The sequence below is a fragment of the Varanus komodoensis genome, unplaced genomic scaffold (assembly GCF_004798865.1).
Source record: "Varanus komodoensis strain SLA01 unplaced genomic scaffold, ASM479886v1 scaffold22, whole genome shotgun sequence".
NCBI lineage: Eukaryota > Metazoa > Chordata > Lepidosauria > Squamata > Varanidae > Varanus > Varanus komodoensis.
In genome coordinates, this window is record NW_025335606.1 from 13,690,607 (window position 1) to 13,706,011 (window position 15,405).

At 42.2% G+C, this 15,405-nt stretch overlaps 1 protein-coding gene and 1 non-coding gene across 3 annotated transcripts in view; both read right to left on the minus strand.

The window, feature by feature from the left end:
• Positions 1 to 12,491, minus strand: part of ZFR (zinc finger RNA binding protein) — a 49,481-nt gene extending 36,990 nt beyond the window's left edge. For both annotated transcript variants that reach the window (XR_006414837.1, XM_044431124.1), the window contains exons 1-3: positions 12,277 to 12,491; positions 12,005 to 12,089; positions 2,064 to 2,346 (exon numbers count right to left, since the gene is read on the minus strand). Coding sequence is in view for 1 of the 2 variants with exons in the window: in XM_044431124.1 (XP_044287059.1) it covers positions 2,064 to 2,346; positions 12,005 to 12,089; positions 12,277 to 12,313 (405 nt within the window). In the remaining variant the exon portion in view is untranslated. The remainder of the gene's footprint in view (positions 1 to 2,063; positions 2,347 to 12,004; positions 12,090 to 12,276) is intronic.
• Positions 6,497 to 6,630, minus strand: LOC123024183. The gene has a single exon (XR_006414870.1). It is a non-coding gene; the product is annotated as a small nucleolar RNA SNORA66 (small nucleolar RNA).
• Positions 12,492 to 15,405: the final 2,914 nt, after the last annotated feature.

The window sequence follows — 15,405 nt, forward strand, 5'->3', positions numbered from 1 at the left end:
GCAATGGCTGGATACTTACTATTTGGGGGGGGGGGGGGACACAAATGAGCACAATGTTTTTCATTATTCCATGGCTGTTTCCCTGTCCAAAATAATAACTTGAATTTGATAGATAGGTTGAAAGAAAAGATGGTTGCCAACCCGGAGCTTTCACTGGAAGCTCAGGTAACAGCAGTGGCGAGGAGCGCTTTCCTCCAGCTTCGGCTGATTCATCAGCTGCGCCCCTACCTGGAGTACGACTGCCTCGCAACAGTGACACATGCGCTGGTGACTTCCCGTCTTGACTTCTGTAACGTGCTCTACGTGGGGCTACCCTTGAAGACGGTCCGGATACTTCAATTGGTTCAAAATAGAGCTGCCAGGCTGCTGACGGGGACTGGACGTTATGTTCACATGACTCCAGTTCTCCGTCAGCTCCACTGGCTTCCCATTGAAGTTCGGGCCCAAGTCAAGGTGTTGGTGATGACCTATAAAGCCCTAAATGGCTTGGGTCCTGGTCACCTGAAGGAGCGCTTACATCCATATATGCTCAGCCGCCCCCTGAGATCGGCGGGAGAGACCCTTCTCAGGGATCCCTCCGTGAAAGAAATTAGGAGGGTGGTTACTCAGAGGAGGGCTTTCTCAGCGGTGGCGCCTAAGTTATGGAATGCGCTCCCCAGAGAGGTCCGCCTGGCGCCGTCGTTATTTGTTTTTCGGCGCCAGGCGAAGACCTTTTTATTTAAGCAGCATTTTAAATGTTAATATTATTGAATTTTATCTGGCCAGGGTGGCTTATTTTATATTGTATAGTTGTATTTTATTTTAATGTATATATTTTAATTTTTACTTATGATGATCTGACTTATTGTTGTAAGCCGCCCCGAGGCTTCGACGAATGGGGCGGCATAAAAATGTTTTAATAAATAAATAATAAATAAATAAAAACAATGTGCTCATGAAAAGGAATTGGAATGTAAAAAATGCTTTTGAGTACCTGGAGGCTTGGCAAAATGGGGAAAAATTGAAGGGAATGAAGAGGAGTAAGGACAACAAGATAATTGTGTCTGAAAGGAAGAGATATACTCATATAACCCCATTTGGGGAAGAAAATCCCTTTGCCAGTTTACTTTTCAACTGACAGCTCAACAATTTACAGCTGTCAAGCATGCATATACCAAGCTTTACAAAGCTTTGCTTGGTCAATGTCCAGTAATGCTGCCTACTGCACTTTGATAGCAAGCAGACACTTACCGGGACATTGATCAGGCAAGGCTCCACATCTGCAAGGACCAAGGGGAAAACTTGTAACAAAATCATGCATGTGTGCCAGCCCCCACTCAATTAAGTATAATGGATACAGAGACAGTGAGAGCCACTCTGAAGTGTAGCTTGGGTAATATTGAAGCAGCTGTCATTTGTAGCAGAACTGGGAACACTGTCAAGAATGGCAAGGGTTCTGCTGCTCTTGCTGAGCAGTTTACTCATTGCTTCCTGTCACAACCTGTAATGTGTTCAACAAATCCTTGAACAAGCTCCTGTCCAAAACCCACCATTCCTACTTACCTATGATGGCTTGCCATTTCATACAAACCCAGATAATCTCTTTAGACTGCAGAGTAGCAGTTATTTTTTTCCCAAAGTTCTGAGTTCAAGCTGGTCTAGCCACTAAAGTATTTGAAGAAGGTACTCTGCATACTCAGAGGCACTTTTGGTTTAACATGTTCATCAGCCTTGGAATTTAAAAAAGAGATCTGGACCTGAGAACTAACTCAAAATGCACCTATGCAATCTGCTGCTTTTCACATACTGTATGGTTTCATTTGATGAATTATTTCCATTTTTAATCTTCCTAATCACAAAGTTATTGTAAAATGTACTGACTCCAAAAGGCTCACATAGCTTTAAAAATTGCACAATCCTTATTCTAACAAATTTCCAAAATTTAATTACTAGTCTAAACTACATTCAGAAGAATAAAAATATCTGAGAGGATAATATGAATACACTTATTAATTGCTACTTTTCAAGAGGACAAAAACATTAAAGAGGGAATGAAGGACATTTTCTCCATGAAATATACTTACCTGGTAATTTTGTGTAGTGACTGGAGGTGGTGGTGGTGGAGCTTCTTGTTGTCTTTGTGTGTAACCATAATCTGTCGCTGTATGTGCTGTCGGATAACCTCCATAGGCTGCAGCTGTTGCAGCAGCTGCAACAGCCACTGGAGCAGGCCTGGCTACGGCAACTGTTGCTGCTGCAGGGGCATAGGCAGCAGTAACTGTATGTGCAGCTACAGGAGCCTGATGGACAGTGTAGCTTGCTACTGTAGTTGGATGGGAATAAGCTACACCTGAAGCTGGCTGCTGGCTGTAATAGGAAGAAAACAAGTATGACTATGAAATAATGAAGTTTGATACAGTAATACCTTGATTCACGAATGCTTCTGTTCGTGAACAATTTGGTTCACGAACAGAAAGTTCAGCAAAATTTTGCTTCCACGAACTCTGCACTGGGTGACGAACATGATCGTGGCCATCTTCCCCGCACCGCGACCACGTGTCAGAGCGTGTTCGAGTGGGGAAGATGGCCACGATTGTGTTTGGGAGGGGAACATGGCCAATGGTGTTTGCACAAACACAAGCGCAGCCATTTCCCCCACTCTGACACGTGATCATGGCTTCCTCTAGTTGAGATCGCGGTCGGACTCTCCCTCCAAACAATAACCTCCTTCCTACCCATCTTCCTGTCCTCCATGCCAGAAGTCGCCTCAAGCAAAGTTAGTATTCTCTCTCTTCATACTGTACTGTACTGTGTTTCATATTTTTGTGGTTAAAATATTTACATATGGCTCAGAACTGATTAACCTTATTTTACATTGAACCTTATGGGGAAATTTGATTCGGTTCGCGACCAGAATTGTGGAATGAATTAAGTTCGTGAACCGAGGTACCACTGTACTTGAAATGCAAACTCTGAAAAACTATCTAAATTTAAGCATACACAAAAAGGTGAACCTAAATTAAAAACACAATCTGTGTCTACAGTATTAAGTCCTAAGGTGATATCTGACTGTGTCAGTTGACTGATGGAATGTAATTCACCATCAGAGTTAATGTCCACATCACTGCAGCCCTCAATCTAGTCTGGAAGGTTATTGATTCTACAAAGAGTATGCTGGTGAGCACAGGAGGGAATAGAAAAGGAAACGAAGTTGAAGACCAATGATTAGCTCTTGGATTACCTTTGGGTAATTCAACCTATGACTAACCCTGTAATGTCCAATTTTGCACATCTCAAAGCAACCTAAAATCAGGCTGAATGGAGAATGCATATCCAAAGTACTATTAGCACTCACAGAACATACAACTTGGCTACATGGGTTACTTTAATTGGTGGAATTATTTTGTCGTAATATGATTTGCTGCTGTTGTGTACAAATGGTGGCCAAACTGAGGGTTGGGAGTTTATTTTCTGACTTGCAGGGGGCTCAGAGTCCTAGATCCCAGAAATGGCATGGGCAAGAATGCACCAAGTTCTCCCAAGGTCACTTGGCCATCTCACTCTCTTCCTGAAGCTTGGGAAGACTGGGTCGGGCTGGAGGCCTTGTGAGAGCTTGCCCTAGCATGCCCCACCTCCTACTGCTGATGAGTGCAAAGGCGCTTTGATGGTTCTACTTTCATCACTGCTCTAGCTGGCAAATCAGGTGGTGCTACTGGAGGGGGCAGGGGCAGTTATTCTGGTGGCTATGTTTCCTTGGTGCCTTCAGTGGCAGACACCTCACACCTAGTGCAGAAGGCAAAGATGGAGCATATCCAGGACAACCACAGGTTCTTCTTTCAGGCCCTTGGGAGTGAGCCCTGGGGTAACTGGGTAGGAAGGGAAAGTGACCAAAAGTAACAACCTTCCACGTGACATCTGCTCCATCTCTGGCTTCTTCACTACAGGTAGGGATGCAGCCAAAGTGTCCACCACTGAAGACACTGAGAAACACTACCACCGCTGCCAGAATAACTGCAGCCGTCACTGCCTCCATACATGGATAAGCAAGAACACATTTTCATAAATTCATACTACATAATAAATAAATAAATAAATAAAGTCTTGTGGCTCTCAAACATCTAACATTTACCATTAACTGGCTCTTCCATTGAGCAAGTCTGGCCACCCCTGCACTAAGGATACAAGATGATCATCTTAACTGATGGCACATTTTAAAATGTAGTATTTTGAAGGGATATATTTTGATGTAGATACGCACTGCTTTAAGCAGACCCACATATCCCTGTCAATTATTAGGCTTTGTAGCATTATCTATCTTCTAAGAAAAAAGTAGCATTATTAGATGTCCACCATTCCAATATAAACCTATAAGCAAATACAGTATATCACAGGAGTACACACCTCACATTTTGTAAATATTTTATTATATCTTTTCATGCAACAACCCTGAAGAAATGACACTTTGCTACAATGTAAAGTAGTGAGTATACACCTTGTGTAACAGTGTAAATTTGCTGTCCCCTCAAAATAACTCAACACACAGCCATTAATGTCTGAACCACTAGCAACAAAAGTGAGTACACCCCTAAGTGAAACTGTCCAAATTGGGCATTATTAGCCATTTTCCCTCCCCAGTGTAATGTGACTCGTGTTACAAGGTCTCAGGTGTGAATGGGGAGCAGATGTGTTAAATTTGGTGTTATCGCTCTCACTGTCTCATACTGGTCACTGGAAGTTCAACATGGCACCTCATGGCAAAGAACTCTCTGAGGATCTGAAAAAAATAATTGTTGCTCTACATAAAGACGGCCCAGGCTATAAGAAGATTGCCAAGACCCTGAAACTGAGCTGCAGCACGGTGGCCATGACCATACAGCGGTTTAACAGGACAGGTTCCACTTAGAACAGGACTCGCCATGGTCGACCAAAGAAGTTGAGTGCACGTGCTCAGTGTCATATCCAGAGGTTGGCTTTGGGAAATAGATGTATGAGTGCTGCCAGCATTGCTGTAGAGGTTGAAGGGGTGGTGGGTCAGCCTGTCAGTGCTCAGAACATACGCCACACACTGCATCAAATTGGTCTGCAGGGCTGTCATCCCAGAAGGAAGCCTCTTTTAAAGATGATGCACAAGGAAGCCCGCAAACAGTTTGCTGAAGACAAGCAGACTAAGGACATGGATTACTGGAACCATGTCCTGTGGTCTGATGAGACCAAGATAAACTTATTTGGTTCAGATGGTGTCAAGCGTGTTTGGCGACAACCAGGTGAGGAGTACAAAGACAAGTGTGTCTTGCCTACAGTCAAGCATGGTGGTGGGAGTGTCATGGTCTGGGGCTGCATGAGTGCTTCTGGCACTGGGGAGCTACAGTTCATTGAGGGAACTTTGAATGCCAACATGTACTGTGACATACTGAAGCAGAGCATGATCCCCTCCCTTCAGAGACTGGGCCGCAGGGCAGTATTCCAACATGATAACGACCCCAAACACACCTCCAAGACGACCACTGCCTTGCTAAAGAAGCTGAGGGTAAAGGTGATGGACTGGCCAAGCAGGTCTCCAGACTTAAACCCTATCGAGCATCTGTGGGGCATCCTGAAATGGAAGGTGGAGGAGCGCAAGGTCTCTAACATCCACCAGCTCCGTGATGTCATCATGGAGGAGTGGAAGAGGACTCCAGTGGCAACCTGTGAAGCTCTGGTGAACTCCATGCCCAAGAGGGTTAAGGCAGTGCTGGAAAATAATGGTGGCCGCACAAAATATTGACACTTTGGGCCCAATATGGACAGTTTCACTAAGGGGTGTACTCACTTTTGTTGCCAGCGGTTTAGACATCAGTGGCTGTGTGTTATTTTGAGGGGACAGCAAATTTACACTGTTATTCAAGCTGTATACTCACTACTTTACATTGTAGCAAAGTGTCATTTCTTCAGGGTTGTCACATGAAAAGATATAATAAAATATTTACAAAATGTGAGGGGTGTACTCACTTCTGTGATATACTGTACTTCTTAAGTTTTTCTGCAGTGGAATAAAAGCCTACAGTCAGACTGGTTCCTAGACTGTTCCCTGCAGAATGAAGGTGACTTTTTAACAATCCTTAAGGTGTACAGCTTTCCTGAATTTCACAAGGTGTTTTCTTCACTTCCTCTCATACCTTCAGATGAAATACATGTATGCAGCATATTGTTGTACTTAATTCATATAACTGTAAGTCTAGATATAAGACTTTTCCACCTAGGTATCCCTCTCGACGTTTTGGGCTTCAATTCCCATCAATTCCTGCCAGCATGGTCAAAGTTCAGAAACAATGGGAACTGTAATCAGTGGCAACTCTTAGACTATTTTTCTTTTACCAAGATCTTCCTTTCTCCCAAAAATGTATAATACTTATTGTGCTTCATATTTCTTTTCTAATACTTATATACAATATGCAAAATAAGTATGCTTATATTATGTCAAAATCATAGCATCAGTACCTAATCAACAAATTACCATGTTAGAAATATTTCATTTGTGAATTGTTATGGCACAGAATCAACAGCCTTAATACTATTTCTAAGGCCAGTATTGTTCTTTTACCATAATCTCTTTAGCAAACCTGTTCCCCTTGCTTCTGCCACAGCATGCAGAGCCAGTGATCGAGTTTGCAAAATCTCAAATGTTGCAGGACTTGAATGGCTGTATCAGACTGAGAAAAGAACCTCCCTTTAACTTTTACTATTAGACACATCAGCAAAAGCTAGAAATTTCTGTTGATCTTTCAGAAACTGGGTGTGCAAAAGGAGAACATCAAGTAATAAAATATCAATGGGAACTGCCATTTGCCATTTAATTCTTCTCCAATCTTTGGTCCCAAACATGAAATATTTACCCATACTTTCCTAGCCTGTTCCTTACTGACACTACTTAACACACATACAAGAACGCAACACTGAATCAATGTTTTAAAGAGCCCTTTTAACTGTAGTGATGTCTGAGAACTTGCATGTTTTACCTCCATTTTGCTGGTGATTTCTTGGCTAGTTAGCCACTCCTGTTGATAGGAGAAATCAAACTAGAACAACTGGGCTGAATGCACGAGCACACTTGTTCAATGCCAATTAAACATGCTAAGGAATTCTGGTTTATCATTACCTGTGAAATGAGCCTATGATATGTTAGAAGCACTTTGCACATGTAATTCTCTAGAACCTAGCTCATGTTTACTTCAGTACTGTGTACCATGAAATATGCAAATATTTACTTTGAATAACCAACTGCTTCAAGTGAATAAAATACAGACCCAATTGTTAACACAAGAATTTCACTTCTCATGTGACCTAACATCTGTAAGTGAGGCAGAAACAGTAAAAGCATTGTATTTAGGAATTCATTTGGGGTAAGAAAATTACTAGATATATTATTTCAATATACAGTACTGACAGTTACTAGATACATTATTTCAATATACAGCATTTCTGAGAAGTAGCTTTATTTCTAATAAATGCTAATTTTACAAAAGCCCAAAGTTAACCAAGTAAATTTATAAATAAAGCAACATATTATCTATTATTTATTCCAACTTCTATTTATCTTTACTATGCAAAGATCTTAAAGCCTTGATTTTTAAAAATGAAGATTTTATTTTGAAGGGCTATTTCTCAGTCAATAACTTAACAAAATAACTCAATTCTTATTGGGTTAGGCTGTGCTTCATATTAAAGGTTTTGTCCAACATTGTCCTTTTGCTGTGGAATGGAAATCACTGGTGGACCTAAATCTCCCTCCCAATCTAGTTTCCTTGCATGACCCAAAACCAATTTTATGTGCCTCTAGATTTTTAGTGGTCCCTCTGGAGAAGACCTGGAGAGTGTGCAGGGAGCAGCTGGAAGAAGAAAGATACAAATAATTCCCAGCATGTGAGCGGGAGCTGAATTGTATAAGGGTAGACGTAGCCTTATATATTTACACATGCATTCCTTTCATTGTGGATAATTTCGGTTCTTTTCACGAAGCAAGGGATTTACAAATTAAAATGTATTTAGAAGTAATTTCTTGTGTCTTTCCAAGACATTAAATTTCATGTTTCACTTAGCTGCCTGTTCATTCAATTAAAATGAAAAAAGCATACTTGATCCATGCTCAGCACTAAACTATTGATCTATATACCAAAAAAGAAATGAAGGAAATGCTGTTAATTCAAAAAATAAACACATAGCATTTCCATAGCAGTTATCATTTTTAAAGTACTTAACGTGCATATAAGCTTGTGACATAATCAGCACGGTGGAGGGCTAATTTTTTTTTGTAGATTTAAAAAATGTTCCGATGATAATTAGTCATTATGCATATTACATACAAATGTACTATTGTATTTCAATGTATTTTATCATGTTGTAAGCCGCCCCGAGGTTTCGGCAAGGGGCGGCATAGAAATGTTATAATAATAATAATAATAATAATAATAATAATAATAATAATATTACATACAGTTTGTCTGATTCATTTTATGATGTTTGGATTATGACTGGTTGTTCTTACAGTGCTTCTGAGGAAGGTTTTCAGCAAAATCCTTTAGAAAATGTACACTTCCCTATTACTTTTCAGCACCATTTTCAGACTGATCTCTCTGCTGTATTTGATGCTGCAATCCCTCCTGCATTTCTCTTGAGACAAGACTTTAGGACTCAAAGAATACGCTAGTTTCCCCTTTTATTTATGCAAAACTTCATCATTAGCCTTCAAAGTGTCAGTGTCGAAATACAATTGAGGTCTTCTGCAACAGGTTAAAAAAAGGTAAACATTCAAAGTCTTCCACAAGTAAAGGAAGGCAAACATGATTGAAGAACTAGCTTATTATGAAAACTAATCAGTCTTAACCATCACTAAAGCCATCATCACTTACATAATCACATAAAGGAAAAATTAATTGTGGGGTCAGGGGGCTAACAACCGTATTAAAAATAATTGATTTGTCAGATTCCTATACCATCCAATTGGCAAATCCCTACAGGGCATCCTATAAAATAATCCTGCCAATCTAACAATAAAAGTACCAAAATAATACATTATTAAGCACTAAAAGCATTAATGAGCCAGTAGTAGAATTAATAATTTATTCAACTGATTAAAGATTAAATCCCTGAATAAAAAGAAAGGTTTGACCTAATGTTTGAAGGTATACTATAAAGATGACAGGTAAATCACCTTGAGAAAAGCATTCACAGAAGGCAGCCACTACAAAGAAGGTTCTTTCTCTACTAGCCACCCATAACACCACTGCAGGGGCAGCACCAAAGAGCCTAGAAGACCAGTTTAGCAACCAAGCAGGAACATACTGGGAGAAGGTGATCTTTTAGATAGCTTCATCCTAAAGGACTTTAAAGGTCAGCACCAACACTTTGAATTACCCAGAAATTGACGAGCAACCAATACAAGTGACATACCACTAGAGCAATATATTCAAAACTGCCAGTCAGTCCCAGCCTTACTGCTCTTTTCTGAATTGAAGTCACAGAATCACAGAGTAGTAGAGTTGGAAGGGGCCATGAAGGCCATTGGGTCCAATAGAGCTTTGCAAGACAGCAATTTACACCATCCCACTCTGTGCATTCATTCATTCCATTTGTATGCCACCCAACAGCTGAGGCTCTCTGGGAGGTTAATAAAACTTTCTTGATCGTATTCAGAGGTGGTCTTTGTATAAAGCTATCCAGAGAGGAGGCTACCAATGCATGATTAGTTGTAGGCAAGCAATCTTTGTCCAGCACTGGAGCTGGTATATCAACTGAATGTTGGGAAAAGGCACTTTATGCTTGGGCTTCAAGTGACATAGCTAGATCTGTAAATACTCTCCAGGACTTGCTCCTTTTCGGGGAGTGAACCCCATTTAGTGCACATTAAATGCCATTAACCATGGAGATGAACCACCTACTAACAGGCCTCTGCCTTGTCTATACAGTCTGTTTGTTGGCCTGATTCAGCAAGCCTTCTATAGAAGTAGTGAATGAGTTAGGGTGCCTCGGTTAATTTCAGATTAAAAGTTATAATTTAAAACAAGAAATTAGCATTTTTAAAAAACTGTAGGCATACAATCATATACAAAAATACAGGTTATACCTAGAACAGCAAGTAATATTAATGCATGCCATACATGCACAATACTCAGCCATCCTTACTTGGCAGCAACTAAACATGTAGCTTACTATGCTCAAACATTATGTCTACTATAATCTCATATAGCAGCATTGCCTAACCTGGTGCCCACCAGAAGTTCAACTCCCAAAATTCTTGAATATTAGCAGTGCTGGCTGGGCCTGATAGGAGTTGGAAGTAAAAGAAAACCCGGAAGGTACCAGGTTGAGCAAGCTGGTCATGTAAGATCCTTCACTGTCACACCACTGTATCACTGCCAAAAGAGGTCTTGCCCAATTCCAGAAGTCAGTACAATGTTGGAACCCCCAAGCTTGCCTAGTGTTCACGGATGAAGGTTTTTAAAAGCTCATTACTAACAAGAAGTTTGCCATTGTTTTAGGATGAAATGACCCCAACTGTTGCAACATTTTAAAAAACATGCAATTCAAATGGCTTTCATAAGCCTAGAACTATGCAATTGAAAAGCCATTATTTATTTACACCCCCCAAAAAAATTTCTCCTTCTGCTGCCCATACACTACTAATAAGCTCATAAAAATGGAAGGGGATAACTGATTGGAAATTTTAATGTTTGCTGCAGCAAAAATGAAGAGTGTTGCAGCATCTTAAAGACTAACAAAAGTATAATGGCATAAGCTATCATGGTCACTATGGTCAGATGCTTAATATGTTGACTTCATGGAAAGACATGTTATTGCACATCTGTTCTCTTACAAGTGGAGGACCTACCTCATTTAGAAGGAAAGGTGATTTCCAAAAACCACCCATCAACATCCATGCTGCTTTTAATTCACCCTCAACTAACTATCCCAATTAAAGGAAAACCTGAATACAAAACCATATTGAAAATGGAAGTTGCATGAAAGAAAATAGTTGAAATTTATATGAATACTATAGCTTCACTCTTTAGTCAACTTCCAGTGTTACAGCAGAGTTATTAAGTATTCAGGTGGTCTTGAACCATTTTATAAGTTAATGTAAAGAAGCTAACGGAAGGAACATTTGGTCAGGATGAAATTGCTCCAAATAAGGCAGACATTTAACACTTCACATTGTTTAAGGAATAGAGGCTGAATAATTTACAGAGGTTTTTCAGGATGTACACACTGCTGCAAGGGGGGAGAGACGGGAAATGTTACTTTTGTGTACTTTACATCCAAGCCCTTAGTTCTAATAAAGCTCCCAACCCTATGAGTGGTCTACTCATTCTCAGATTACAACTGCAATCCTTACCCGGGAATAAACCCTGAGTTCAAATGGATTTACTTTAAAGCAGGTATATAATGATAGTACTGTAATACTAATGTTTTGCAAACTTCCATAAAGTTTTAAAGTCTCCGTTTGGGAAGGTAAGTGCATCAGGAAATCTGTTTAAAATGTACTGGAGAGCTATGTTATTTCGAACTGGACAGCTGAGGAGGGAGAAATAAATCAGAACAAACATTTCTTGATCTGCTTAAGTGTGTGTATGCGAAATTAAACTCACTGTAACAATCTTGTGCACACCTGCTCAGAAGGCATGACCCAAAGTGTACGACTTCGGGGTCGTTATGTATAAAATTGTAAGAACCAAAGGCGTCTTAGTGGAAGCAAAGAAAACCCTACAGAAAGAGTCAGCGACTCTGACTAGGGCGTATCCAGCCCTAGATCCCGTGCGCTCCTTTCAATATGCGGCGCACAGGAGCCCCGAGGCCGCAGGCCCCGCCCTCTCCCGGGCGCGGGGTGGCACAACCACACACGTATAAATATGCATATCGGGGGAAACGTACACACGAGCGTATAGGCGGGGGAAAAGAAGGAGACGGGGAAGGAAGACGCGAAACGCTTCTTCCTTCAAAGGTGGAAACCCGCTCGCAACCAAAGAGGTGGAAATCTCCAGTCTCCATTTACCTATACTGGGCAGCAGCCCCGGTGTGGGTGAATCCGAAGTAGTTGCCGGTGGCCATTTTGGCATCTTCCCCCAGCCGGCTGGGCACTGCAGCAGCGACATGGCGTGAGGGGAAAAGGGAGGGGGAGAGAAGGGAGGGCGAGAGGAGGAGGGAGAGAGGGAGGTAGTCAGACAAGCACCTGAGGCAATGTGCCGCCCCTCCCCCCTTCCCCTCAGCCTCGCCGCCGCCCCCCCTTCCCACACTTCTACTGGCTCGCCAACGGCCGTTACTCACCATAGGTAAAAGAGACTACCGGGCATATGGGAATCATGGGTCCGGGCTGACAGAAATGGCGGCGGTTGAAACACTCTGTGGCTCACTCGTTCCCCGTCGCCGCTGCTATTGCTGCCGTCGCACGCGTGCTATCAACGAGACGTTTCTCCTTCCCCCTCCCACACTATCCACCGACAAGGTTTCAACGGCGAATTGAGAACCCAGGCCTCGCCGGAACGCATGCGCGGCCCTGGAAAGTGGGGAGGAGAGAGAAAGGAGCGATGGGAAATGTAGTTCTTTTGCTCGTGTTCTGTCCCCTTGGGAAGGAACGCGGCGGGCGGTAGCTGAATGCGCATGCGATCGACTTGCAGAGTCTGCCGGGAAATGTAGTTCCGACCCCTCATCCTCACCCTTTCTCCCCCGCCCCCGCCCCCGCCTCTCCTTATCTAATTACGTCGGGCAAGCATTGCGGGGCTTGAACTTCTTCGGAATGTTGCATTAGGGCAATTCGATGCATAAAATATATCGATCAGAGACTTAAAAAAGGGTCGGAGAAATTCTAGCTTGCAAAGAGAAAGGCCATGGGCAGTTTACCAAAATGTCGATGCTCACTGCAATGCACAGATTTTCCTCATTAAGGCTGCAATCATTACAATCTCGCTGAGGGCCGTTTTTTCCCCGTATAAAATTGGGCTACGAATCAAATACATACATAAACTATACAGATGGAGTTTCTCTGACAGCTGAATAAGGCAAAAAAAAAAAAAAAAACCTCAAAACAAAGTCTGTTGTTAGTCCCAAAGTCATGTCTGACACATCGTGACCCATAGACAGCATTCCTCCAGGCCCTCCTGTCCTCAACCATCCCCCGGAGTCCATTCAAGCTCACACCAACTGCTGCAGTGACTCCATCTAGCCACCTCATCCTCTGCCGTCCCCTTCTTCTTTTGCCATCTATTGTTCCCAGCACTGGGCTCTTCTCCAGGGAGTCCTTCCTTCTCATTAGGTGGCCAAAGTACTTATTTGAGTTTCATCTTCAGGATCTGGCCTTCTAAAGAGCAGTCAGGGTTGATCTCCTCTAAGACTGACCGGTTTGATCGCCTTGCGGTCCAAGGGACTCGCAGGAGTCTCCTCCAGCACCACAATTCAAAGGCCTCAATTCTTTGGCACTCAGCCTTCCTTATGGTCCAACTTTCACAGCCATACATTGCAAATGGGAAAACCATAGCCTTGACTATACGCACTTTTGTTGGCAGGGTGATGTCTCTGCTTTTTAGTATGCTGTCTAGATTTGCCATAGCTTTCCTCCCAAGGAGCAAGCAACTTTTAATTCTTGGCTGCAGTCCCCATCTGCGGTGATCTTGGAGCCCAGGAAAATAAAATCTGTCACTACCTCCATTTCTTCACCATCTATTTGCCAGGAAGTGATAGGACCGGATGCCATGATCTTAGTCTTCTTAATGTTGAGTTTCAAACCAACTTTTGCACTCACTTCCTTCACCCACATCAAGAGGCTCTAGTTCCTATTCACTTTCTGCCATTAGAGTGGTATCATCTGCATATCTGAGGTTGTTGATATTTCTCCCAGCAATCTTAATTCCAACTAGTGATTCATCTAGCCCCACCTTTCTCATGATGTGCTCTGCATATAAGTTAAATAGGCAGGGCGACAGTACACAGCCTTGCTGAACTCCTTTCTCTATTTTGAACCAATCAGTGGGTTCTATGTCCAGTTCTCACTGTTGCTTCTTGACCTGCACATAGGGTTCTCAAGAGACAAATAAGATGGTCTGGTACTCTCATCTCTTTAAGAACTTGCCACAATTGGTTGTGATCCACACAATCAAAGGCTTTAGCATAGTCAATGAAGCAGAAGTAGATGTTTTTCTGGAACTCCCTAGCTTTCTCCATGATCAGCGTATGTTGGCAATTTGATCTCTAGTTCCTCTCCCTCTTCAAAACCCTGCCTGTACTTCTGGTAGTTCTCGGTCCACATACTGCTGGAACCTAGTTTGTACGATTTTGAGCATAACTTTGCTAGCATGTGAAATGAGTGTAGTGGTGCAGTAGTTTGAACATTCTTTGGCATTGGTCTTCTTTGGGATTGGAATGTAAACTGACCGTTTCCAATCCTGTGGCCACTGTTGAGTTTTCCAAATTTGCTGGCATATTGAGTGTAGCACTTTTACTGCATCGTCTTCTAAGATTTTGAATAGCTCAGCTGGAACACTGACACCTCCACTAGCGTTGTTGTTGCTCAGACTTCCTAAGGCCCATTTGACTTCACATTCCAGGATGTCTGGCTCGAGGTCAGTGACCACCCCATTGTGATTATCAGGGATGTTAAGCTCTTTCTTGTATAGTTCCTCTGTGTAATCTTGCCATCTCTTCTTAATCTCTTCTGCCTCTGTTAGGTCCCTGCCATTCTGGTCCTTTATCATGCCCATCCTTGCATGAAACATTCCCTTCATAATTTTCCTGAAGAGATCTCTGGTCCTCCCCATTCTATTGTTTTCTTCTGTTTCTTTGCACTGTCCATTTAAGAAGGCATTCTTATCTCTTCTAGCTGTTCTCTGGAATTCTGCATGCAATTGTTTGTATCTTTCTCTTTCTCCCTTGCCTTTCGCTTCCCTTCTTTCCTTAGCTATTTGTGAAGCTTCCTCAGACAGCCATTTTGCTTTCGTGAATTTCTTTTTCTTTGGGATGGTTTTGGTGCTACCTCTTGCACAATGTTGCGAACCTCTGTCCATAGTTCTTCAGGCACTCTGTCTATCAGATCTAATTCCTTAAATCTATTTGTCACCTCTACTGTATATTCATCAGGGATATGAGTTAGGTCATACCTGAGTGGCCTAGTGCTTTTCCCTACTTTCTTCAATTTAAGCCTAAATTTTGCAACGAGAAGCTCATGATCTGAGCCACAGTCAGCTCCTGGTCTAGTTTTCACTGACTGTATAGAGCTTCTCCATCTTTGGCTGCAGAGCACATAATCAAACTGATTTCTGTGTTGACCGTCTGGTGATGTCCATGTGTAGAGTCGTCTCTTGGGTTGTTGGAAAAGAGTGTTTGGTATGACCATCGTATTCTCTTGACAAAATTCTACCAGCCTGTGCCCTGCTTCATTTTGTACTCCAAGGCCAAACTTGCCTG